Source organism: Talpa occidentalis, unplaced genomic scaffold, assembly GCF_014898055.3.
Source record: "Talpa occidentalis isolate TD23 unplaced genomic scaffold, MPIMG_talOcc4v2.1 talOcc4.2, whole genome shotgun sequence".
Lineage (NCBI taxonomy): Eukaryota > Metazoa > Chordata > Mammalia > Eulipotyphla > Talpidae > Talpa > Talpa occidentalis.
In genome coordinates, this window is record NW_023602073.1 from 95,735,727 (window position 1) to 95,760,150 (window position 24,424).

The 24,424-nt window shown below is 39.2% G+C and overlaps 1 protein-coding gene across 1 annotated transcript in view; it reads right to left on the reverse strand.

Annotated features, from left to right (window-relative positions):
* The window catches only part of MDN1 (midasin AAA ATPase 1), a 155,615-nt gene that overhangs the window by 6,884 nt on the left and 124,307 nt on the right, over nt 1-24,424 (reverse strand). Inside the window, exons 72-92 of the mRNA XM_037518752.2 lie at nt 23,814-23,960; nt 22,880-23,006; nt 21,486-21,591; nt 20,837-20,952; nt 19,284-19,769; nt 18,783-19,009; nt 18,235-18,390; nt 17,895-18,064; nt 16,937-17,098; nt 14,191-14,325; nt 12,488-12,629; nt 11,130-11,302; nt 10,557-10,703; nt 9,657-9,801; nt 7,435-7,757; nt 7,030-7,197; nt 5,921-6,022; nt 4,985-5,186; nt 3,414-3,584; nt 2,209-2,366; nt 1,006-1,095 (exon numbers count right to left, since the gene is read on the reverse strand). Coding sequence (XP_037374649.1) covers nt 1,006-1,095; nt 2,209-2,366; nt 3,414-3,584; nt 4,985-5,186; nt 5,921-6,022; nt 7,030-7,197; nt 7,435-7,757; nt 9,657-9,801; nt 10,557-10,703; nt 11,130-11,302; nt 12,488-12,629; nt 14,191-14,325; nt 16,937-17,098; nt 17,895-18,064; nt 18,235-18,390; nt 18,783-19,009; nt 19,284-19,769; nt 20,837-20,952; nt 21,486-21,591; nt 22,880-23,006; nt 23,814-23,960 — 3,653 coding nt within the window. The remainder of the gene's footprint in view (nt 1-1,005; nt 1,096-2,208; nt 2,367-3,413; nt 3,585-4,984; nt 5,187-5,920; nt 6,023-7,029; nt 7,198-7,434; nt 7,758-9,656; nt 9,802-10,556; nt 10,704-11,129; nt 11,303-12,487; nt 12,630-14,190; nt 14,326-16,936; nt 17,099-17,894; nt 18,065-18,234; nt 18,391-18,782; nt 19,010-19,283; nt 19,770-20,836; nt 20,953-21,485; nt 21,592-22,879; nt 23,007-23,813; nt 23,961-24,424) is intronic.

Here is a 24,424-nt window from a genome sequence, read left to right on the forward strand (position 1 = left end):
CTCAACAGAAGCACTGTAAAGCTTCTTAGCAAAGTACCATCTAACTCACTTGATTAAAAATACCTCCCCTTCCACTAAAACCCACAGTTGCAAGTGAGGAAGAAAAAACAAGGCAGTAAAATATTGAAATTCATGACCAAATCAATACATTGTTCACATCATATATGAAAAGTATATGAAGGGTCACCCGTACTCTTCATGTGAGGAGGGACCTGTGAATGGGCCCTTTGGGTCATGCTTCAAAAGCAGAAGTGATGAGTGTAAATCTCTTAACATTCAACATCGTTCACATTTCCTGGATACAAAGTTCCAGAATTTTTCTGTCAACTATGGCAGAGTTCAATACGCCTATGTGGTGGGGATAACAGATTAAAAATGTACATGAACAAGAAATTGAGGATGTGGAGTCATTAAAATGCAACTTGTGGTTAATATACACTGCCCCTTGAGTCAACAGGCAATATACCAGGTGGCCAATTTTGAGGATGAGGTGGTATAGACTTCTGCCTGTTTTCAACCACTCTTACATCTATTACATCCATTATAGTGAACAATTAAGCTCAGATCTAGCAACACAGGCAGAAAGAAATGGAAAGACTTAGGTTTCAGGAATATAATTACATTCTCCACATACTAAGTCTCCTTTACAACTAAAAACATTTTAGATTTGCTGTATATTAACAAAAATGAAGGGACCTCCCTGGTGGCACAAGGGGTTAAGTCGCAGCACTAAGAAGCTATCGGCAGCCTTGCAGCTCGAGTTCAATCCCTACCAGGTTGCTGACTCACATGGCACAGCAGAACTCTCCTGTCTCACCTGCCTCTCCCCTCAGCAGCGTATTTCGGTAGATCCGCCTGTTCTGCTTCCCACTCTGTCTCTGGTGAGTCCTCTCACCCCCACCCCTGTACTTCTGGCCTGCATCCCAGTTCTTGTATGCATAAATAAATAAATCTTTACCAAAAAAATAAAAGTGAAGTTATTTTATGAAAAGATCACTGACTTACTTCTTCTGAGCTTCCAGTTTTGTGTGACTGCCACGTTTCCAGCTGTCTCTCCAGCTCCTGTCTTAACTCATTGACATCTTTTAAAAATGGCTAAAAAAGAAAAAGCCAGTTGAGAAGGGGCCCAGGTTGGAATCACCAGCTCATTAACACTGGCTTCTTCCCTCCCTGTGGTACAAAGCCCTGGGACATAAAATTTAAGCAAATTTAGTGGCACTGCAAGATTTCAAATAACTGTTTTCTAATTTACATTTTGTAGAAATATTATGAGTAAAGGAAACTTTACCATTTATCAATCTATCCTAGCTAGACAAAAGCAACACAGTCATGGAGCTAACAATAATGAAAACATTTTTTGATTAATTTAAATTGCCATTAATGGGGCCTCTCCGGTGATGCAAGGGGTTACGATGCAGCACTATGAAGCTATCCACAGCCACTGCAGCACAAGTTCGATTTCTGGCCAGGTGCAGCAGACCTCTCCTGTCTCACCCACTGCTCCCCTCAGCAGCGTATTTCAGTAGATCTGCCTGTTCTGCTCTCTACTCTGTCTCTGCTGAATCGTCTCACCCTCTGAATCTCTGGCCTGCACCCCAGCTCTTGTATGCATAAAAGAAATCTTAAAAAAAAAAAAAACTGCCATTAAGTCAAAGGAGAAGGGGAAATAACTCAATTAGCTCTTCCTAAATGTAGGCATTAAGCCAAAGATTCTTGTTACCTAACCAACGTAAACTGGTAATTATTTTGCAGGCTTCTCATATAAGGATAGTAGTATGAGAAGAGTAGATGAGAGAACTGGAGACCCACCATCATAGCAGGTCGGGGCAGAGACCATCTGCAGTAACTCTGAGATTTATTGTTGGACAGTATTATCTGTTTAGAGGATAACTATCATATCAATGGTTTTCCTAAAAATTTTGGTAAGGCTACAATACCTCTAACCAGTCAGATGTTCTAAAAATCTTCCTAAAGACAAAGATTTTTTTTGCACTTTACCAATGTTCTCATTGGTATATGAATATATGAACCCTTCTTTATTGATTTGCAAATATTCTTTACAGAGTAGGGCTATACATTCTTTGTCATATGTGTTATGTTTTTCAGTTGTTGCTATTTTATTTTTCTTGTGTACATATTATTTTTGTAAAACCATTTTATTATATTTTGCCCACTTAATAAACCAGCAATTTATGAAAATATTAGAACCTGGAAAATTGTGTCCATGAGGAGCTGATGGGCTGTATGAATGGTTGATTCTTGGCTTCTCTCTGGCTTCTCATTATCTGTCTCCTTGTGAGATTTGTCTGCCTGAAGGTCTTGGTCTTCCTCTGTTTTAACAGTTTGGGTCTCCATCTCATCAAGGCCTATTATTTTCATACAAGAACACAGTTTCACTTTCTATAATATTAACATAAAGATTGTCCACTAATGCATATTAACCCTAACAATCACTCAAACCTCATTTACTGCCCAACACACAGCCACAAATGGTTTCACATGTTCTTTCTCTCTGGGATAGTCATTACCAATTCTTAATGCCCAGACTCCCCCTCCTCTCTACCATTATGTTGAAGGTAGTTGTTTAGGGGATGGATGGGTATGTGTGTGTATGCGCGTGTGTTAGGGGAAATGTAAGTTTACTGTGATAAATGCACAGAATTGTATGAATTTTTCATCTGTGTGCATGCAGAACTTTGATAAAAACTAAAATCATAGTTCTACTTTGTAGATAATGAAACTGAGCAAAGAAAAGATGAATAATTTGTCTCAACCTATAAAAGCTTGGGTCTGCAAGTCTAGTCAAGATTTCTGCCTCCCCACCATTATATCATACTCGGCAATCAACAGTTCTGACACCCTTGAGGAAATAGGAAGGGATCAGAATTTTAAAAGCTTTTGAATTTGCATTTATTTTATTGGAAATAAAGTTATTTTTTAATGTGCTGAATGCAAGTCTTGTTTTTTAATAAATTGCCTAGAAGTAGCAATCGTTCAACAATAAAATGGAACCAGCGTAAGAAAGGGAAAAAAAAAAGACAGAATATTTTCCCTATTCTGCTTCTTCAAATATTTACCTACATTTTATGCTGATTGTGTATGTTTTAATGTAATTGAAAATATTTTTCTAATAATCAAGAATGTCAGCTTGTCACAATTGGAGTAAATGTACTATTCAGTTTTCTTCTATATATTTAAAAAAGACTGAAGAGATTGGTGTCCTTGAAGGACAATGTCTAGTAATATCACTCCACCTTTCTAGTCCCCAATGAAATAGTGAAATTATAGGCAAAAGTATATCTAAGTCATGAGTTGGGAGGTCAAAACAACAGACTAGACTTGTCTATAGTAGAAGACATGTAATTTCTCTAAGCCAGAGAGCTTAGGAGGGTTCTGCTCACTGTAGGGCTCACCAGAGCTTGCAGTGGTTCCTGACTTAAACTCTTCTGGCTTCAGTTGCTCCGTGTCTACTGCTTTTAACTCCTCCTGCTCCTCTGTATCCATAAAGGTATCCTCTATCTCCTCTTCTTCCTGACCCATAAGCAAGTCTTTTGAAGGCTGTTGTTGCTCCTCACTAGCCACATCTGCCAACAAAACACATAAACACATAAAAAGACAAGGACTTTGCAACACTCCAAGTAATCATGAGTAGGTACTGTTTCAGTCATTTCTAGCTTCCAAGATCTAATGTCAGTTCCACTGACTGGCTACAAGGTCTAGACACAGTGCTTGGCTTATCTGTGTTCGTGATGTCCTGCCTATTCTCTAACCCTAAAAGAATAAGTATAAGGTGTAACTACTCATGTAACTACAGAAATAGGATGGTCAGCTGCAGTTTTAATACTATAAAAAGAGACTGAACCAGAATAAACATGCTGGGCACATGACTCTAAGCTGCTAATGGACTTGTCCTGAATTACCAAGATGTGGGTGGAAAAACATAGTGATTAAGAATACAAAATGGGGCACAGAAAAACCAATGCGTGAATCCCAGCATCATGATCTTGGACAGGTTCTTAAATTTCTTTGGCCTTTACGTGCTAATCTATAAAATGGAGCTATCCCAACGTGCAGAATTATTGGAGGAATTCCATGATAATGTTTCAAAGGCACAAGACAATGTTTGGCACAAAGTAAAAACTCAGAACATGGTAGCTATTATTATAGCTTTAATTTTCTTGGGGGAAAAAGAAAAAAAAAGTATATTATCAGTGCTAGTTTACATATTAGCAGCACAACAGTGAAAAGTCACCAGGAGAACTAGTAGGGAAGATTGACCAATAACTGACAACTCTCTTATCCTGAGATTTTTTTAATTCCCTTTTCACTTATAGGGAAAACATTCATTTCAAGATCAAAGCTCCTGCCACTACAGGGATCAGTTTTAAGGTATCCATGATGAAATGTCCAGTACTAAGAAATCCTGACATCAGCACTGGATTTGGATGAGGCCAAATGTTATCAGGTGTACTTGGAAAGATCTACAGTAACCCCAGAAACCTCAAGTGTTTAGCGATGGGCACATTTACACAAAAAAGCAAACTTTCAGGCCTCCCTGGTGGTACAGGGGTTAAAGTCTCGGCACTATCAAGCTATCACCAGCCACTGTAGCATGAGTTTGATCCATGGCCAGGGAGCTAACCCACATGGCGTAGCAGACCTCTCCTGCCTCGCCCGTTGCTCCCCTCAGCAGTGTATTTCAATCGATCCGCCTGTTCTGCTCCCTACTCTGTGTCTGATAAATCCTCTCACCCCCTAGGGCCTATATTCCTACATTTCTTGTATGCATAAATAAAAAATAAATCTTAAAAAAGAAAACTAACAACAAAACTTTCTGCATTGTTCTTATTAAGAGAGGAAATATTTAAAAGTCACCCCCCTCTCCTAATATGAATTCGTACTAACACCTGCGGTTGTACAGTCATGCAAGATAAGCTCTCACAGAGAACCAGTAAGTAGAGGAGAAGCCTTCCCAGTACCATACCGTAGGTCTGTGCATCGTAAGGGTCACTGCCTTGCTTAATGTGTTCAAACGCATCTGCATCCTCCATGTGGGCCTGGGGCTGGGCTGGCCCCTGTTCAGTGTGGCTGTCGGTATCCACAGTCCTCAGCCGCTTATGCACACGCTCATTTTGATCACCCATGGAGCGTTCATTGTCAGCCTGCCCAGGTTTCCTCTTAAAACTCTGGGAAATAAGAGGAAATTCATCAGAGCTTTGTCTATAATAGCAAAAAGTCTAAAAACCATACCATACGTGCAAGGGCACTGGTTAAATAAACTAGACATAGCCACACAAGAATGAAACTCAATGCAACTGTTAAAAGGGATGAGCAGCTCTTTAGATACTTACACAGAATAAAATGATATACTTTTATATCTGAAATCAAAGCAAGGAAGCTGACACACAAACATGTATGTACATATTTCCATATATATATACTTGCAGAAAATATCTCTGAAATTAAGACAAGATTGGTAGCACCAATTTGCCCCTTCGATCGCCCCTATGTGGCTTGAGGATAGGAATAGAAATTTGGAGAGAATTGTTTTTTATATACTAATTTTGTGTTATGTGCATGAATTATATACTCAGTTACAAAGAAGTTGATTATTAAAATACAAAAGAATATAGACAATAGAAAGAGTAAGAATGATTGGGGCTGGGCACCAGCATCTGGCCGCCATAACAGGCACATGTGTGCAGGTCTTCCCACATGCCAATACATACATCGGGAAGACGCCCCAGAGACATGTTTCCTTGGATTGCCCCATGGTCCTGCTCTGCTTACTAAGGCTGGCATCACGTCTGGGGCAGCAAAAGTTCAGAACATGACTTTAAAAAAAAAAAAAACCACTACTTTCAGAGTAGTGTTTTTATATGCAGGCTTCACCTAAGTTTAGCAAAAGAGTGACAGAGACCTGGGTGTTTTTCCTGGTATGTTTCTCAGAAGTCAACCGAGCGATGAAATTGGATTCATGGCCTTCTGCCTGGTTTGCATCCGCCATCCCACTCCCGTGTTCCTATGAAATCCAAATCATAAAGAAGCATCTAGTTACTACAATGCACTGTGTATGACTTTTCATCTCAAAGTCCATAATCATAGCTGCCTGCCTATCTACCTAACTTATTCAAGGCATAGCCTGCGGGCAGAAACAGGAACATTGAGACCCAGACCTGTTACGCTCTACGGGGACTCTGACTTACAGGTTTGATCATGGTTTATTCTGAAGGCAGGACAGACCTTAATTAGAAATCATAATTCATCATCAACCAGGTGTAACACTGAACTTGTCATATAATTTTACTGAGGCTTATTTAGCTCAGATAGAAAATGTTGAAAATAATATAAACAATAATGTCAACTATTTTAAAGGATCATTATAAGGACTTGCTGAAGTAATGAAAATACTTAGCACCCAGTGGGTGCTCAATAAATGCGTTGGGGAAGCATAAGAAGTGTAAACAGTTATCACTGGTGAGAAAACCAGCTTAGAGAGGGAAAAGGAGCTGTCCAGTCACTGGTATGAGCCGTAGGTCCTCTGACTTTCAGTGCTCTTTCCATTACGTGCCAGCAGCCCAAATTGTAGCCATATACATAGCAGCCCAGGACAAGGAATAAAGTGCTTTGCTTTTAAAAAGGAAAAATTTTAGAAGCCTGGGGAACAACAAGGAAAACGGAAGCACTATTAGAAGCGTATTACTGCATGATGTCTAAATTGAACCCTTTCACCCCTTGTGAGTTTTCAAAAAAATAACATGAACCTGATTCTTTTAGGGAGAGGCACCAGTCTCATGAAGCACATCACTAAATACAGCTTGAAGCAAATATTATTGGATAGGAGAGCATATTTTTATATGTTCTGGGAGGCATATAAAAATAAGCATATGATCATTTTCTCAAAGGAGAGATGTTCCTTTAGATGTCAACAACAAAATCGCATATTAAATAACTACTGCTAAACAGAACAGGATTTCAGATAGAAAGAAACCATCCTAAGAACAGCTGTCTTGACAACAGGGCTCATACCTCCTTCCCCTGCTCCTTCTCGGGTGCGGCTCCAGCCAGCTCCACAGCCTGCTCACTCTGCATGCTCTCCACCCCAGTCTGCCCACAGGACTCATGCTCTTTTCTCTCTGTGGCCTCTGGCACCTGGTCTTCTGTCTCAGAGCTCTCCCCTTCTTCATTCTCCTGCTTCTTTGGGGGAAATAAACACATTAAATGACAGTGGGAAGAACACGGGGTAGGGTGGGTTCCTTGTAACAATCAGGGGCCTTGCTCCTTTACAAAGGGCAGTCTGTAGGGAGGAGATTTGCCAGAGGGTCTAATCTAGCAGGTAGTGCTACCTGCTAATGGAGATATATCCTAAAGATATTCTAATGGGAATAAGTCATTTCTCATTATTTTTAGTATTAGACAAGCTGGACCCGATACCTGAGGCTGGAGACCGTGGTCAACAGGGATGCCATTCTCTGTAATCTCCTCACTGGTTTCCTGGTCCTTTTCTTCCAGGGACTGCTGTTCCTCCTCTGAGCCTTCTTCAGCTTGGTCAGCAATGTCTTTGTCTTGGTCATCAGCTCCTGTGTCCATCTTTTCCTCCCCATCCATCTTGTCATCTTCACTGGGGCTTTCCGTAGGCTCATGTTGATCCTGACCTTCATTCTGGTCCAACTCAGTCTCTTCATTTATTTCTTCAGTTTCATGACCCACTTCTTCGGTGTCTGCTGGCTTTTCTTTAATTTCCAATGGATTCTCTTCTGGATAGATATAACAACAACAAAAAAAAGGTACAGAGCTTATGTGTTACTTAAGATGGGACGATTACATATATTTTATTACTACTCTCAAACCAGGAGTTGGCAAATTATGGCCCAGGGAACAAGTCAGGCCATCCACATGTTTCTGTACATACACTTTTATTGTAATATGAAATTCATTCACTTCCCTACGTGTTTACCCCACGTATTCTGTAATGCTGATGGCTGATTTCATACTGCAACAGCAGAACTGAATTTCTGATCTGTCACAGCTCATGGCCTGCAAAGCTTGAAATATCTGATCCTTTCCAGAAAAGTTTGCCTATTTCTGTTCTAAATCATAGTTTTTACACTACCTACAGTTGTTTGGATAGCATATTTCATTAAAAAATTACAAATTATCCACTATAAAATCCTAAAAGCCATTATACCAATAGGAATATTTTGGACCAGAGATAAAATGACAGTCTAGTTTTTAATTATCATTGGGAAAAATGGGTGAAATTTATTCTTTATCACACATACAAAATACAGCATACATTCGAATGGAAATCTGGAAAATTTTTTATTTAAAGTTCTGTTATACCTTAAACACTTCCGAAATTACACTGTTAGCAAATAATTATTTTAAATAATTGCTCTTTAAAGTGAGATGTTTATTTAGAACAAATAGCTTTTTATAGTCTCAATGGATTTTAATTTTCTTAATTTTATGCTTGCTTTGTTATCTGATTTAAGGTTGAAGTCAGATCTGAAAACTATAAGGTAATGTAAAGGCCTCAGAAGCAACACCTTATACTATTATTTAAAAGTGAACTAGAGAGTCACTGAGTAAAGACTATTTTGAGCATAAGGAAAGCCTACATAAAGTCCTTAACCAAGTGATTCTAGTTAAATAATAACTTCAAATTTATTTTAAAATTTTATTATTCATTAAATTTATTTCATTAATTTTTCTTTTATTAATCACATTCTTCATTTGTTAAAATTTTGTCATTTTGTAGCAAACCTGTCACTTGCCTTTAAGACATTAATGGTCCTGGTTACAACTATATGGAGCTGTCACCCTTTCTCAGTCCTCAACCTCACCATAACCTGAAGTTGTGTGTTATTTCCATATTTTTATACATTTGATATATATGAACTTTATATAGTATTGCTTCTATTAAATTTCGCCTAAACTGTACTTTTTATTTATTCTTTCAATTATTCTTGTTTCAATATGGCATTTTTTAAAAAGCTCTTAAGACAGGTTTTCTAGATATATAAGAAGTCATCAGGAAGCAAAGAGAAGGCAACTCCTGTCTTTTTGATGGGGGTTCTGCGTTAATGGGCACCCCCTACACAATGCTTTCAACTATTTCCAAATGGCACTCCCTAGTCCCCTTGCTTGGATTGAGCAGTGGATGACACAAGCACCAGATTACTGCCACATGCCATGTTGTTTCTCTTGAGATTATTCAATTTCAGCCCCATTATAATGACTTCACACTTAAGGCTAAGCACACAACATAAACATAATAATAAATGAAACAATCATTTACTTAAGAAAGCTGAAAATGGGAGGCTGAAGTAGATTCAAACTACCCAGTGCTTACTTCACCCCATGAAATGGGGGCACACAGTGATGGCTGTGGGGAAGATAGCTGTGTGCCATGGAGCACCACCTGGGCACAGCAGCACTAAAACATAGAAGTGACAATAGTGACAGAGATATGTGGGTTTATAAGCTTTAGGTTTACTCAGGTAATAACATTGCAAAGAAAAAGCGATTTCCTGAAGCCGATATTGAGCTGATCACACGATTCAGGACCTGGCTGTGACACTGGCCTGAAAATAAATTGGTTACTGCTCATTTCTAAAGAGTTCCAACTGATCTCTAGGTTAACAAAGACACACCTTCTTCTTCATGGTCTGTGTCCTCACTACCATTCTTGTCTTCACTGTCTAGGTTCAAGTCATCTGGAAGGTCCAAAGCTTCAGGTTCTGGCAGCGTTTCTTGATTGCCATGATAAGGATCCACCTCATTCTCATCATACTCTCTCTTTGTATAGCGAAGTGAACAGGAAAAAATGTTAATTAAAAAACATTTTAAAAGAGTATCAGTCAGGGCCTCCCCAGTGGCACAGCGGTTGAGCGCTGGGTTGCGAAGCTGCCCGTGGCCTCTGCGGCACCGGTTCAATCCCCGGCTGCTCCCAGGCCACCGGATGAGGATCCCACATGGCGCGCAGACCTCTCCTGCCGCCCGCTGCTCCCCTCAGCAGTGTACTTCAGTCCTTCTGCCTGCTCTGCTCCCTGCTCTGGCTCTGGTGAATTCTCTCACCCTCCCACGCTTCTGACTGTACCCAGTGCATGTATAAACAAACAAACAAATAAATAAAACACGCCTCTATTTAAAAAAAAAAGTATCAGTCACATATAATTAGCTCTAAATAACTACCCTGAGGAAAACTATGTCTCCTCTCCTAAAATTACTAGCATCCTTTAGAATTTTCATCTTGGAATTTCAAACTTTAATTCCACTACTAAGAAGTACTGTGTCACTCTCAAGAGGAAACTGAAGTTTGTAAGAAAAAATATATTAAGAAGAACCAAGGGCTTTAACCTCCAAACCACAGAGTGAAGACTATCTCATTTCAGTAACCAAAAGATATTTTATGTACTGTTAAGCAGCTCTGTAATACATTCTTTTATGAGGCAATGGGAAAATTAATGATGAGAAGGGGGAAAAACTGCCGGGATGCCAGGCGACCCTGGCCTTAGTCAGGAGAGTATGAATCAGTTTTGAAACCTCATTACCTCATCTATTTGTTCATTAATTTTTTCTTGGCCTTGCCCATCATCATCAGCTTCTTCCTTTGCTTCCTTCTTATCTTGCTGGTTTTTATCTCTGTTTGACTTCCCCGCATCCAAATTGTCATCTTTAGCAGCAAGTTCACTATCCTCCTAAATGTCAGCAGCAGAGAAAACACACAAATCACTACTCTCAGTCCAATTGCTTTCACATAGTTGGCTCTGCCTACCAGAGCTCTTAGACATATGTGCTTTTTGCCTGCTGGGCCTAAAGCCATGGAAATACGCAGCTAACATGGTGTGGCCTATAACCTGCAAAGAACAGTCCAGGACTACCCACGTAGCAGTAGTAATAGCAAGTATGTGAACAGTGGGGTAGGTCACGCTGTGCTGCTACAGTCTCACACCCAGACCTCGAGTTTTCATAAACTGGAAGCTGGAGAAGTTCAGTGGTCCATAGCAAAATCACAGCATCTATACTGACTTCTTAATTTCCTTTCTCCTCAATATATATGGTAAGGTCATTCTTTTAGCTCTGAATATAATCAGAGCAGCAGTGACATGGATTCTTTTAATTACCTCATCCACTCCTGGTCCTGTTTCTTCAGTTTTACTGTCATCTTCCTCTTCATCTTCATCATCATCATCACCCCAAAGCCTCTCATCTAATTTGTCTGCTTCCTCACCATTCAGATCACCCATCTGTTTATCCAGGTCGCCACCCTCACTCTCCGATTTCTCATCATCCTCTTCTGAAAAGGAAATGAACTTAGTTAGGCATATCCAAACTGACCTGGTCCTGCATGTGTGGTGAGGTATGGACATACTACCAGTTAGGGCCCCACGTGAGAGGTACTGCCTGCTTCTATGGAATACTCTATGGAGGATGCCTTTAGATCTGCTGAAATAGTCCTGCTGTGTTTTGTAAGCTGTTTGGAAGAAAGTCTGTATTGTGTCATGTAAACAGACAGAGAGTGATGGGATAGCTGTCAAATGTCAGTTCTGTAGTTGGGGGAATGGTAATAATGAAACTTACCAACCTCACTAGATTTTGGTTTCTTATCTATGAAATGGAGTTTGAATATATAATTTCCAAGGTTCAACTCCACCTCTAACATACTATATTTCTATAATTTCGTCCAACATTAAAATCATGTATCTAGCTGAACTCATCAGAATTTTTTTGCCTTTGTTCGGGGGCACACTTTGCCAAAGGTATGCTGTATGCTGCTTAGACAAACACACACTCATTTAACTGAGGACAGCTTTCATTTCTGCAAGATCTTCATTTAGAATAAGACACTCTATCTCAAATTAAAACTTGGACAGAAATTTAGGGTACAAACATAAAACAGGTGATGATATGCTTAATGATGAGGGGAATATTCATATTTATTTAATGACAAGGGGAAAATTAAATGAGAAAAGCAAATTCATAGAACTGTTTGTTATATATATCTACCTCTATATCTATCTCTATATGTAAGTGCAATAAATGGTTTGGGTAGTAGGCCTAAAGTTATCTATTTCATTCTTACATTTTTGTCTCAAATCATCTACAGCACACATCTGATATTTTTATAATCTTGAGGGGAGAGTTATTTTTTTATAAAATCTACCCAGAAAAATTTACTTTTGAGATGAGAGATAAGCTCTGCTAAGGGTCTCCTCCTTGTTCTTTCAACTTCCCTAAAGGGCACTGCTGGGTCACTGTCTAGTACATCGGACACCAAATATCAGTTAATGGCTTTTCTCAGAGAAGAATCTGACAGTGCCTACAGATTCTGCCTCAACGGATATGGTAATGGCATGTACATATGCTTTTGTTACCACTGGCCATTACGTGGTTAATGAACTTGGCCCAAAAGGTTATAATAGGCTCCCTATTGGAACTTGTAATTTCCTGAATATTTTTCAAAAACAAGAATGACTCAAACCTTGTTCTTCAAGTTCCCCATCATGCATTTTCCCTTCAAAGTCTTCTGACATTTCAATGGCATTATCCTCGCCCTTAGTATCTGATTTTGAGTCAGGATCCTCTTTATCCTTTTCTTGACCCTTCTGAAATGTATCTTCTGCCTATATCAAAAAGCATTATAGAAAACATAAGTCAACACTGCAAAATTTGCTAATGTTTACTCAGTTCTAAATAAAATCTAAATATAGAAATGTCAAGGTTCATGGTGCAAAATTATCTTTGGGAAGAGAAAAAAGGAGAACCAACAGACCACAACACAATTTCCGGTTTAACATTTCTGTAGTTAATTTCTAGTATTAATTCATTTGTGATTAACATATATAGAATTTAACAAATAAATCAATGATTCGTCCTTCTTAAAACAAAAACATCATATTATTCCTAGGTCAAAGAATACAATTTAAAATTCATTAAATACTGTGACCCACACATGGAAACATGGAGTCACCCTGAGGAGAGTCTGGAATGGGATGAAGGGTCAGTCAGAAGGAAGGAGGGAGCATGAGGGAGAATGGAGTGAGTGGGAGGGTCCAAGGCAATTCTTGCTCCCAGATGGGGTCTCAGCTACTACTTCCCAAGGGATACTGTTCTCCATTCCACTTAATGTTTTTCACACTATTGTATTTTTCTATTAAAAAACTTTTTTCCCCATTAGAAAAGTGCTGTGTTCAGTTAAATTTGGAAACTACAGAAAAGCCAAAATAACAACAAAATAAAGATACTGGAGAGAGTTCTACCACATAAATACAGCAACTACTCTTGGTTTTTCGTTTCTTTCTAGATTTTCTTCAAAGGAAGAGAGGAAGTTGGAATTGGTTTGCTCCTTTGTTTTTAATAGCTGTAACCATATCTTAAACAAAAATTTATGGTGAACTTTACACTTAAAGTCTGTGATAAAAAAAAATTCCATTACCTCTTATTTCTCAAGTCATACTTGATTAATCTAAATGACTATAATTACAAAAACTCCCCAAATGAGATAGGCATTGAAAAAAGCAACACAATGATTATAATCTAATACACACATCGGAGTATTTTAAAAGCATTCTTAAATTCAAATAAAAAAAAAAAGTGTAAATTTAAAGTTTTCAACATGTCTTAAAGACATACAATAATAACACTGATAGCAAGCATGGGCATTATCACTGAATGCAGTTATTACTTAAGAATGTAATTTGGTCTCACTCATAGCAGGAATCTAGAAAACTTAAATAAGGGACCAGGAAAATGAATAACTATAAGAAAGTGAAAATCAAAATCAACAAAAAACTATGAACCAGAGACAGTTTTTTGGGGGTGGGGTGGGAGGGGAGGGATTGGGGTCAGAATGGGGGGTTTGCAATTGTATGGGGGAATATAAAAATAAAATTAAAAAAAAGAATGTAATTACTGTTCTCAAATGATCTACTACCAAAAATACTTTTTCCATAGGGAAATCATCAGCAAAAATCTCATATAAAATAAAAAAATTTAAATCACTTCCCTCCCAATTAAAGTCATAACCAATGAATGTACTGCCAAGTTTCTTTCTGTCATTTTATTCTTAGGGCTCATAGACCAATACCCAGTAAAAAATATGTGTAATGTAAATATTGAGAAGAAAAGGGAAAGGGAGCAAGCTCCTACAGACAGCATATATATTTCACACACGTGAAAACCTACCTGTTCTTCATTTTCTATTCGGTCACTCACATCCTTCATGCCCTCACCGTCTCCAAGTCCACCGCCCTCATAGTCATGGAACTCAGTTGCTCCTTCTGCTGAATCCTCCATAAATTCTTTGGGCAGGCAAAATCCCTTGAAAATAAAAGAGTGAACAGTTAGTGACAAACATAATTAAAAAAAAAAAAAAAGATTTCCAGTGCTGCCACAGGAAAACAAATATATAAACAATGCTTAAATCCTTTTTTTAAAAAGATTTATTTATTAATACAAGCACTGGGTACAGTCAGAAGTACCAGAGGGTGAGAGAATTCACCAGAGCCAGAGGGGAGAGCAGAACAGGCAGACTGATGAAGGACACTGCTGAGGGGAGCAGAGGGCGGCAGGAGAGGTCTGTGTGCCATGCAGGACCCTTGCCTGGTGGCTGAGGATTGAAACTGCGCTGTGGAGGCTGCAGGCAGCTTCACAACCCAGCGCTCAACCATTGCACCACCAGGGAGCCCCTTAAATCCTTTTTAATTCTGTATTTTAAAGGTCTGTCAAAGGCAGACCTTTTACATTCTTTTCTTTCTTGGTGACAAGTTACTACACAGCCTCAAAGCCTGACATCAGATTTAATATATGAGGTTTTGACTTTGTAGAGGTCTCTGGCATGTTACAATCTATCATTTTGCCAAAACAAAAATTTAAATGTATACTAGAGTGGTACTTAGGAGCAAGTCACTGAGGAAGGGTAGAACTGTTCAGTGTCTAAATCCCAAAGGGGTTTTGTCCTTCTTTATTTACTTCTCCAATCAGTAAATCTGAGAGGATAGAAAGGAAGAAGAAAACACATGTAACCCTTGGGTTGAAGGAGATACAAAGGAACATTTCATTTTTACTTTAAAAACTGAAGCTTGTATAATAATCCTCAAAATCGTGTTAATTTTAAAATAATAATGACTTTTAAAAGAACTCTTGAAGTCTGTCACTCTTAGGGTACATGCCACATGTGGCCTCAGCTGTTTGCTCCCAAGGTACTTGGTATCCAGAATGACCAGGGACTAGAACAAGGTCAGATATAACATAGTGTTAACAAAAGCATATTCTGTGTTAGAAAATAGCCTGAAAAAAAGAACCAACCACTAGTGTGTGGGAATAAAGTGAATAGAAAAAGTGGGAGAAGGAAACAGTGGGTCTCAATCAGAAATTTTATCAGAGAAAACATAAGCTATCAATATACTTGTCAGCCTAAGGAATGCAAATGTAGCAAAAATAAGCTGTAAACTAACAAGAAATTAAAATCCCAGACCACAAGCAATGACTGTGACTCAGTAACACAGAAATGGCATTCTGTGGATTAAATGCTTTAATTACAGCCTAGATCTAGGCACTGCATCTAAACTATATCTAAACTATTTTCAAGTTTCCTTAGCACCACTCAAAAAGAATACTGAAACAATTGGGACACTACAAAATTAAAGGCAAACTCATTTTCAGGAATGTATTCTTGGGAAATTGTTTGACAAATACATTTTGGCTACATCCTTTTGTAAGAAATACATGTTTAGATGTAGGCAGAACAGATCATATGGGAGTAGACTGAGCTGTCCTTCTTCAGGGAACATCACTACAGTAGCTATAGCTGGGACAACTGTTGGGCTCCCAACACTTTGCTTATATCAGAAAACACCTCTGCTCTCATGCTCCCCAAAACACATATAGGTGGGAGGTGAATAGGCCAGAATCATTGTAGAACCTGTCTGAAAAGAGCAACAGTGCAAATAGACAAACCAGCTGACCCAAATCTCAGGACACCCTCACTATACACTCTCCTGCCACTGTCTTTTGCATGCAGTATTTACCCCAAGTAGTGACTGGGGTCAGAAGTAATCAGATAGAGTGAACAAATCTGAGATTTGCTCATTTATTACTCAGCAAGTACTCATATTTATACTCTACATACAAGACATGGGCTTGCTGCCCATTTTTTAACCCTTCCCAACATTCCAGAGACTCATAACTGAGAACTTTTATTGTTTACCACAAAGTTAAAGCCCACCTTCAGTTTGTAAATCCTATCTTCCTTAAATGAGTATCATCTACATTGTACTTAGATTTAGAAAAAGTCTTAAGACTAGGGAAATAAAAAGACAAAACAAAAAAGTATATACTCAACCCAAAGTGGACCCCACAAAAATGCAAAGGCATATATGGTAGATCTCATTTTCCAAGTGAGGAAACTGAAAGCTTAGGTGACTAATTTAAGAGTTCAAGAACTGGACATCTCAAGATTGGACTTGCCACATTGTGTTGGATCTGATAGATCTGACTGTCTTCTGCTCCTGAATTTCATGGGTAGGATTTAGTGTCTACAACATCAGAGATTTTATAGTATCAGGTACTTGATTGAATGATTTCACTATTAAAGTTAAAATGCTCACAAGAAAGCTTAATTGCCTTAAGGATTCATCTTTCCTACAAGTCTAGCTCAGAGTTATCAGAAGATTTCAAATTGGGGGCAAAGAGAAGGATATGAATAGAAAATAGCAAACTCAGACAGTTTCTATAGGAGGACCTACAGTTTTTAAGACTATAGTAGAAACAGGCTTGATAAAAGGGTGCCAAGACAAGGTCTTAAAAAATCCACAGGGAGAGCAAATCACCTCCTGTTATGTGAGAAGGTCCAAAACAAAAGACTGTCAAACCAAATACTAACAAGTATGTAATATTTGGGTGACTGCTGCTCCACCTGATTAGCCCTTACCTTCTGGGCGAGCTCCGTAAAGATCTGGGCAAGCACAGAGAGCAGCTTTGCAGTGCTTCGGTGAGTTGCCAAAGACATAGTCAGGAAGAAGAGGACGAGGTCTGAGTACCCAGAGAGCATAGGTACCAGGCGTGCCAACAAGCTGCAGGACTGGTTGAAGAACTAGGGGCAAAACAAATCAGAAGGCTTTGTTCACACAGCTCAACGAGAGGTTTCATTTGAGGTGATAAAAATGTACTAAACTAGATAGCAACAATAATTGTACAAAATTGCAAACATACTAAATACGTCCTTAGTTTTAAGTTTTACATGTATTTTAACATACACATATACATGCAGACACCTAAGATTTCTTCCTTCTTTACACCAACCCTTACAAAAATACATTTTAAATTCTCAGTTTGAGGATTTTTTTTCCTAAATAAAATGTTGATAAACAAACTAATGAGAATCAAAGTTGACACTGAAGGCAGTACTAAAAAGTTACACACATATAAGGTCCCACAAAATGAGTTGCTTCTCTAGACTTACTGTGGAGACAATGACTTCTCCTCTGCTGTCCTATGTGAAGGGAATGGAGTTGGCAGAGTATGGCCATTAAGCTTTAGTTAATAGCAACAACATCCACCACTAATACCAAATACCCAGGAGAATGTAATTAGGATATGAAAGATTCCCAAGATAATGGGTATTCTGGACTATGAGCATTTTTGCACCTATGCATCTAACTGTTAAGCCCATGTTTCACAGGTGTCAATGATGTGTACATGTATAAACATGCGGTGTACATGGATAAAAATCGTAGTGATTTTGCGACAAAAGCCTGCTTTGTAATCATCCGCATGAAGGAAAGTGAAACCCGCTTTGCCTTTGCTTGGCCCTCTATGGAGAGAAACCCGCTTTGCCTTTGCTTGGCCCTCTATGGAGAGCAAGAAGTTTGTGAAAAACAGTTGGTTACCATGTGCTTTGCTGCTGTGCCATCCTCACCATATGACTTCAGCCTTTCCAACAGCTCAGAGACAGCAGATATTATTTTCTGCACATGCAAGGTGCTCACATCAGCCCACAAGTCATCCTCTAAGAGTTTTGTTAGATGTCCTGATTGCAGTCTCCCAAAGCCTGCTGACTCTTTCATTCACAGAAAAGAATGACATGATGATTAATGAAAAATAAACATTTTATCCTCACCATCAACAACCACTATTTCTAATATCTGTCCTAAAGTATTTACCCAGAAAAGTAATCATCAAAAATTTAAATCAAATGAAACTATTTTTTTTGCCTGATTTCAGATATACCATCCTCTTCTTGTGGTCTTGTTTGGTCAGTTTCCTCCTCTGTTTTTTTACTGTATCTTTCAGCAAGGTTCTGGATGGCACAAAGGATGGCTCGGATGGCAGTTTCCATTCGCTGTGAAAAATCTTCCACAAACCCTTCATCCAACATTTGGTTTCCTAGCAATATGGTCCAGAACAAACAAATTAAAAAAACAAAAACACAAAGCAACAATCATTTGCTTCAGTGCCTCTGGAAATCATTAACAATCTTCATTTCAACAGTCACCTGCAAAGCACAGTGGAGAGCCACCATGTCAAGCTGTGCTAAACACAAAGATGCATGATACATTCCTTGCCTACACATGTAGTACAAAGTCAATGACATGAAGACAATTCAGAAGCAAGTATTTAAGCAAATGAGGCCAAAAAAAGTTCCCACCACACCTGCCTACCTTAGAACCCTGGACAGATAAATCTAGAACAAACTATGCATCTTTAGGATTATCTAGTCTTAAATCTATAAGACGCCATTTTGGGCCTTTACTCCCTCATTGATCAACTGTGCTTACCTCCTTGGCTGCCTGGCGCAAGTAGATGTGTTTTCCAGTTAGTAAAGTCATCTATGGCTTTACTGATTTCTCCTCTTACGTATTCCAGGCTCTCAATTAATGCCATCTGTATGTCTGTTTGCTCAACCTCCATCTCTGGAAGAATGAACAAGGACTCTAGGCCTTGCAAATGAGCTGACACCTGGGATAGGCAACTCAGTCCAGAAGAGCAAACTTCAAAATCCTTCCTGCAATAGAAATGTCACAATGCTAAAGGCAGGGTCTGGCACACATGTGATATGCACCCACAGCCACACAGTTCCTTACAACCACTAAATTTTCAGCAGGGCAAATTTCACTGTATCTGAAGATTTAATGCCAGAAATGCTACAAGGCCCTCCACAGATCCACTGAAAAATGAAGGACTATAGCATAATTCCTTTCATAATTTTTTCCCATTACCAAATTCTGAAAAGCACCTAAATACACATAAAGGAAGAATAAAAACCTAGGCACACTCACCAAGAATGAAAGAGAGTCTCACAAGATTGCTGCCTAATTTTGTCAACATCAGCTTTCACTGTTTTAATGATTTTCATCATCTGTATTAAGCTTGCTGTCGATTGTTGCCAAAGCTGGTCCTCCTTCCGCATCCGGCAACCAGAGGGCAGCTGCCTTCCAGGTACTGGGGATGGATAACTCAGATCTGATGGGATGAGGTCTGGCACTGTTCCAGAAAGTTGTCCATTGGAGAGCTCTGGTTCTTCTGGAGATGGAGCAGAAGGATGATCCTGTGCTTGGGCATCCCTCTGGCCTGGAGCTGGCTGTGTGCTTGGACAGCACTGGAAGAGCCAGGAGAGCTGCTCAAGCAGGATCTGGCTCTGCATGGCCAGGTGCTGTAGCCTTTCAGTCCACTGCTGCACTCCATCCTGAGGCGGGAAGGCCACAGGGTAGACCAGTGGCCCTGTCAACCTGCCCTCAATCTCCTGCACACAGCTGAGGAGGTTCCTGTACAGAGAAACAAGAAAACACAATAGCACCATGAACTGTTTTTAACAATAAATTTATTTATGAACCAAGTAGATTTTTTCATATAATCAAGGTATAACCAAAAGTTCTTTTCAGATAGTTCTTAGCAGACAAGATGTTAAATGTTAAATTGTTTTCCAATGACTCAAACACATTCTCCAGTCTTTCAGAAGTATCAACTCACTATCAACTGCCGCTCATAGCCCTCTCACCTCTAACATAGTCAACACTGCAATGATTTCAACCATTTTTAAAATTTTTAAATTTTTTTAAAGTATATTTTGTTTTTTAATTTGTATCTTTTACATCATTGTGTATTCCCTGTAAAATTTCCACCACCAGTTCACCTGTGAACCATCGCCAGTCTCTTATGCTCTTCTCTCCCATGTTTTGATCCCTTTTCCTCCCTCTCCCTCGTAGAATGTCTCTTATTTATGGTTGCCTGCTAGTTTTGTTTTATTATTAGTATTCAACCATTTTTTTTTCAGATCTAGTAAATGTAATATGTTTTACCAGAAAAACCATGAGTAGAGCAGAAAACAGCTGAATTCAAAATGACTAGTCTGTAATGCTACCTCTCACTCAAAAATCAACTCAATAGTTAACGATAGGCTTCCCAACTGTCATCTTGTAAAGATCTACTTTTGTTGAGGAGCAACCTTGTATGTTTCAGCAAATTGCTATTTTGTAATGTAAAAAGTTCTACAAACTGAAGTGACTCAAATCTGATCTGTGCCCAGAAACTAAGATGCCTTAATACCATGAACACAACCCTGTCTCTCAGCCCACAATCTGTCAAGCGCAAAGGCCCCACTTCCCAGAACCAGTATAATTCAGTCACAATTTTTGCTGTCTTAGTCCTGAACTCAATCCCCAGGCTCCATTCTCCTTAGAAGTGCTGCCAGAACCAGTGGACAGAAGTACATCATCAAAAGCGCTAAGCCAAGAGAAACCCTAGCTACCATTCTGGGCCTCAAATTTCACTTCCCGATCGAGAGCACAATTTTTCTTAATTCAGGTCAGAAACCCCAAAGGTCAACTGATACCTTAGAAGGATCCACTGCTCAGTTAGGGTGGTCAGGGAACGCCGCTGTCGGATAAGCATCTTCATCAAATGCGCGGAGAACCCTTTACACCGCTCAGTGTTGCCTATGCCCATGTCCTGGCGGGAGGAGGAGAAAAGCAGTTGGAAGGTGTCACTGGTGAACACCACCACCCACACAGGAGCCACTGAAAGTTGTTTCATCCCATTGGCAATCCTCAGGGAGAGTTCCTTGCTCAGTAAGTTTTGTATGTGCGGCCCTCTAAAGGTAGCACATTCATCTTTTTGAGCAGCTCTTCTCAAATCATGCATCCACTGATCATTGACATTCCATAAAGAGGAACCACATTTAATACCAAAATGGAATACAATTAACAAGGGAGGAGAAAACCTGAAGATAACATTCTCCTTTGGAGTTTTTCCTCTATAATTTGTCTTATGCATTTGGTCCTGCTAGCAACTATGAATGACTAAATTTATTTTTAGGTGCCCTTTGATTAAGCACAAACCATACCATTTTAATGATGTATAAAATGCTCAGTTACTTCCAGTATGGACTATATCACTTGATAAGGTCTGAGAATGTTGCCCTGTGCTGAAAAGAACAAGAACTTTTCCTTGACCCCTGAGATGCTAAGGTTCTATTATTCTACCTTGGCAGGAGCTGTGAAAGCTGCACTAAGTCTGGCATGCCGTGCAAGAGAGCGATAAAAATACTTCTGGCATCCATCCCATGAAGATGAGATTTCTGCAAGCAGCCTGTAAAAGGAGTCAACATGAATTACTTAATTAAAACCACTATCTCCCATCCCAGGAACTGAAATTAAAACCACTATTTCCCATCCCAGAAACTGAAAATTCAGAGATAGGTATATTCAGCAACAACCCAAAGCCAATAGCCTGAACAGTGCTATTTCTGTGAATATTCTTCAGTTAGGCACTCATAAGTCCTTTATACAAAAGATGCATTATATACTTAACACTGGAAGTAGAGTGGAGAAATAAATTATGACAATCCTGTTTCCTTAAAGAAAACTTTGTAAGTATCTTGCCAGTAAATTCAGAGATCTCCAAAGGCCAAACAGATAATATAGTGATTAAGGGCAAGCAGCCAATCACAAAATGATACATGGCAATGACAAATGACCCCAATGTGGGAAAGGCAACAGGAATTATAGCTAACCATAGTGAACTAGAGAGCACGTGTCCTCTCAAAACAAGGGACCTATAGCTAACTTTTGACCAAATGGGAAAACAAGCCCACTTGGTCAAATATTCCTGAAAATCCAGAATTGTCTATGTAAAATTTCTACTTTTTACAATGCTGTGTTGAATTCAAGCACATTGAACAAACAAAACATAGGCTGTACCCAGCTCATGCAAATCATCATTTACTAACTCTAGTAGTTGTTAACAAAGAGGTAGTTCTGTCTCAAAAGTTTACAGTGCAAATTTCAGAGATTCATTTAAATGGAATAGCTACAAATGTGCCCATTCCTCCACAGATTCTTACCTATATATTCAAATCATTGAGTAACCTCAGGAAACTCAATTATTTGGGGGAGGGAGGTGGAGGGAAGGAGACAAATATGAGGAAGAGAAAAGGAAAAAAAAAATCTTAGCTAAATGTTTGCCAAGTGCCAGATCTTGAGTCAGGCGCTTTTCCACAAATTATCTTTATAACAATGCAAGAGAGGTATTGCTATTTCATTTTGGCAAATGAGGACATGGAGGACTCATTACATTTATAAAACAGATAGCGGCTCCCAGGTGACACAAGATGTTAAATCTCAGCACTATGAAGCTATCAGCAGGCACTGCAAGCACGAGTTCAATCCCTGGCCATGGAGCTAACCCACATGGTGCAACAGACCTCTCGTCTCGCCCGCTGGTCTTCTCAGCAGCGTATTTCAGTAGATCCACCTGTTCTATTCCCCACTCTGTCTCTGGTGAATCCTCTCACCCCAACACCTCTGGCCTACACCCCAGCTCTTGTATGTATAAATAAAATAAATCTTTAAAAAAAAATTAAAACAGATAAACCAACTTAGACTCGGCCTCCTGAGTGCTGCTGACTATAGACAATGCGCTCCGGAGATCTAATGGATGAAGATGAAGCATCTCTTGAGGGCTTTTTGAACGGGCCCAGGTAAGACCTTTGCGATATGACAAACCTAGGGAAAAAAAATAACATGTGTTCAAGTTGAAAAAACTTGGGAGAGGATGGATATACAACTTCCCCCAATGATATTACTATTGAAAGTCAAGTCTTTGGAACATTATTGCCTGAATAGTTGGCAAAAAACAGACTCTCAGGCCCTGCCTAATACCCACTGAAACAGAGTCTGCTTGTGCACTTAAGATTCCCCAGCTGTTTCAAATGCGCATTAAAGATTGAGAAGCACTGTTCTCGAAGCTATGTTGAAGGGTGGATGCTGTACAACATGTGGTGATAAAAATGAAAATATGGTTTCTGAGAAGACTCATTACATAACCACGGGGATTGCAAATGGTTCCTCATAGTATTTTCATTTGTTGACTAGAATGCTGAGAAAGATATTCCAAAACCTTGCATGCCACCTTCTGTTTTCCACAATCTCAATTCTGGAAATTTTTCCCAAACCACCCATGTTGTTTTTCTCCCTAAAAGCTGGTGATTGGGGCCTCACCGGTGGCTCAAGGGTTTAAGCACAGCACTGTGAAGCTATCTGCAGCCTCTGCAGTAGGAGTTTGATCCCCGGCCAACCAGGGAGCTACCCACATGGCACAGGAGACCTCTCAGCAGTGTATTTCAGTTAGTCAGCAGTGTATTTCAGTTAGTCAGTCTGTTATGTTCCCTACTCTGTCTCTGGTGAATCCTCCCACCTCCGCCCTCACACCTCTGGTCTGTACCCCAGTTCTTGTATGCATAAATAAAATCTTCAAAAAAAAAAATAAAAGATGGTGATTATGCTCAATCAGGTTTTAGGTAAGAATCTTACCAGTTTTAGCAAGGTGTTTAAAGAGATCTGATAAAGCTCGCTGCTTCTGCATGAGAATGTGCTTGGCTTCTGACAACTGCTTTTCCTTCTCTGCAGAAGGCTCCACTTTTAAGTTCTGCAGTTCACTCACAGAGGAAATCACTTGACCTGTGTGAAAAACAAGGAGGAAATATAGAAATCTAAAGGGTTTTTTAATTTATTAAAATCACCCAATACTAAGAACTCTTTGGGAAAGGATGGCCAGATGCCATTTATATTTATACCCCAGGTAACTAATGCAGTACCTAGCATGTGGTAAATACTCAGCAAGTCAATTGATCAAGATGTATGGACACAAAAAAATACACATAGGATTTCGTATCTCAAAACAACCCAAACAAAAATGCATATTTTTTTTTTTATTTAGGGGTTTTATACTCAAGCAAAAAGCACTTATTAAGCACCATGTGTAATGAACTATACTAGGAAAATAAATCACCAAATGTAAATTTCCAATAGCACAATACACACTGAGCTCCTTCCCTGCAGTAACATATTTGGCAGATTTTTTGGTTTAATCTGTACAACTCTAGAAGCATGTATTTGTAACTTCCCATAGAGGTCTAGTCACT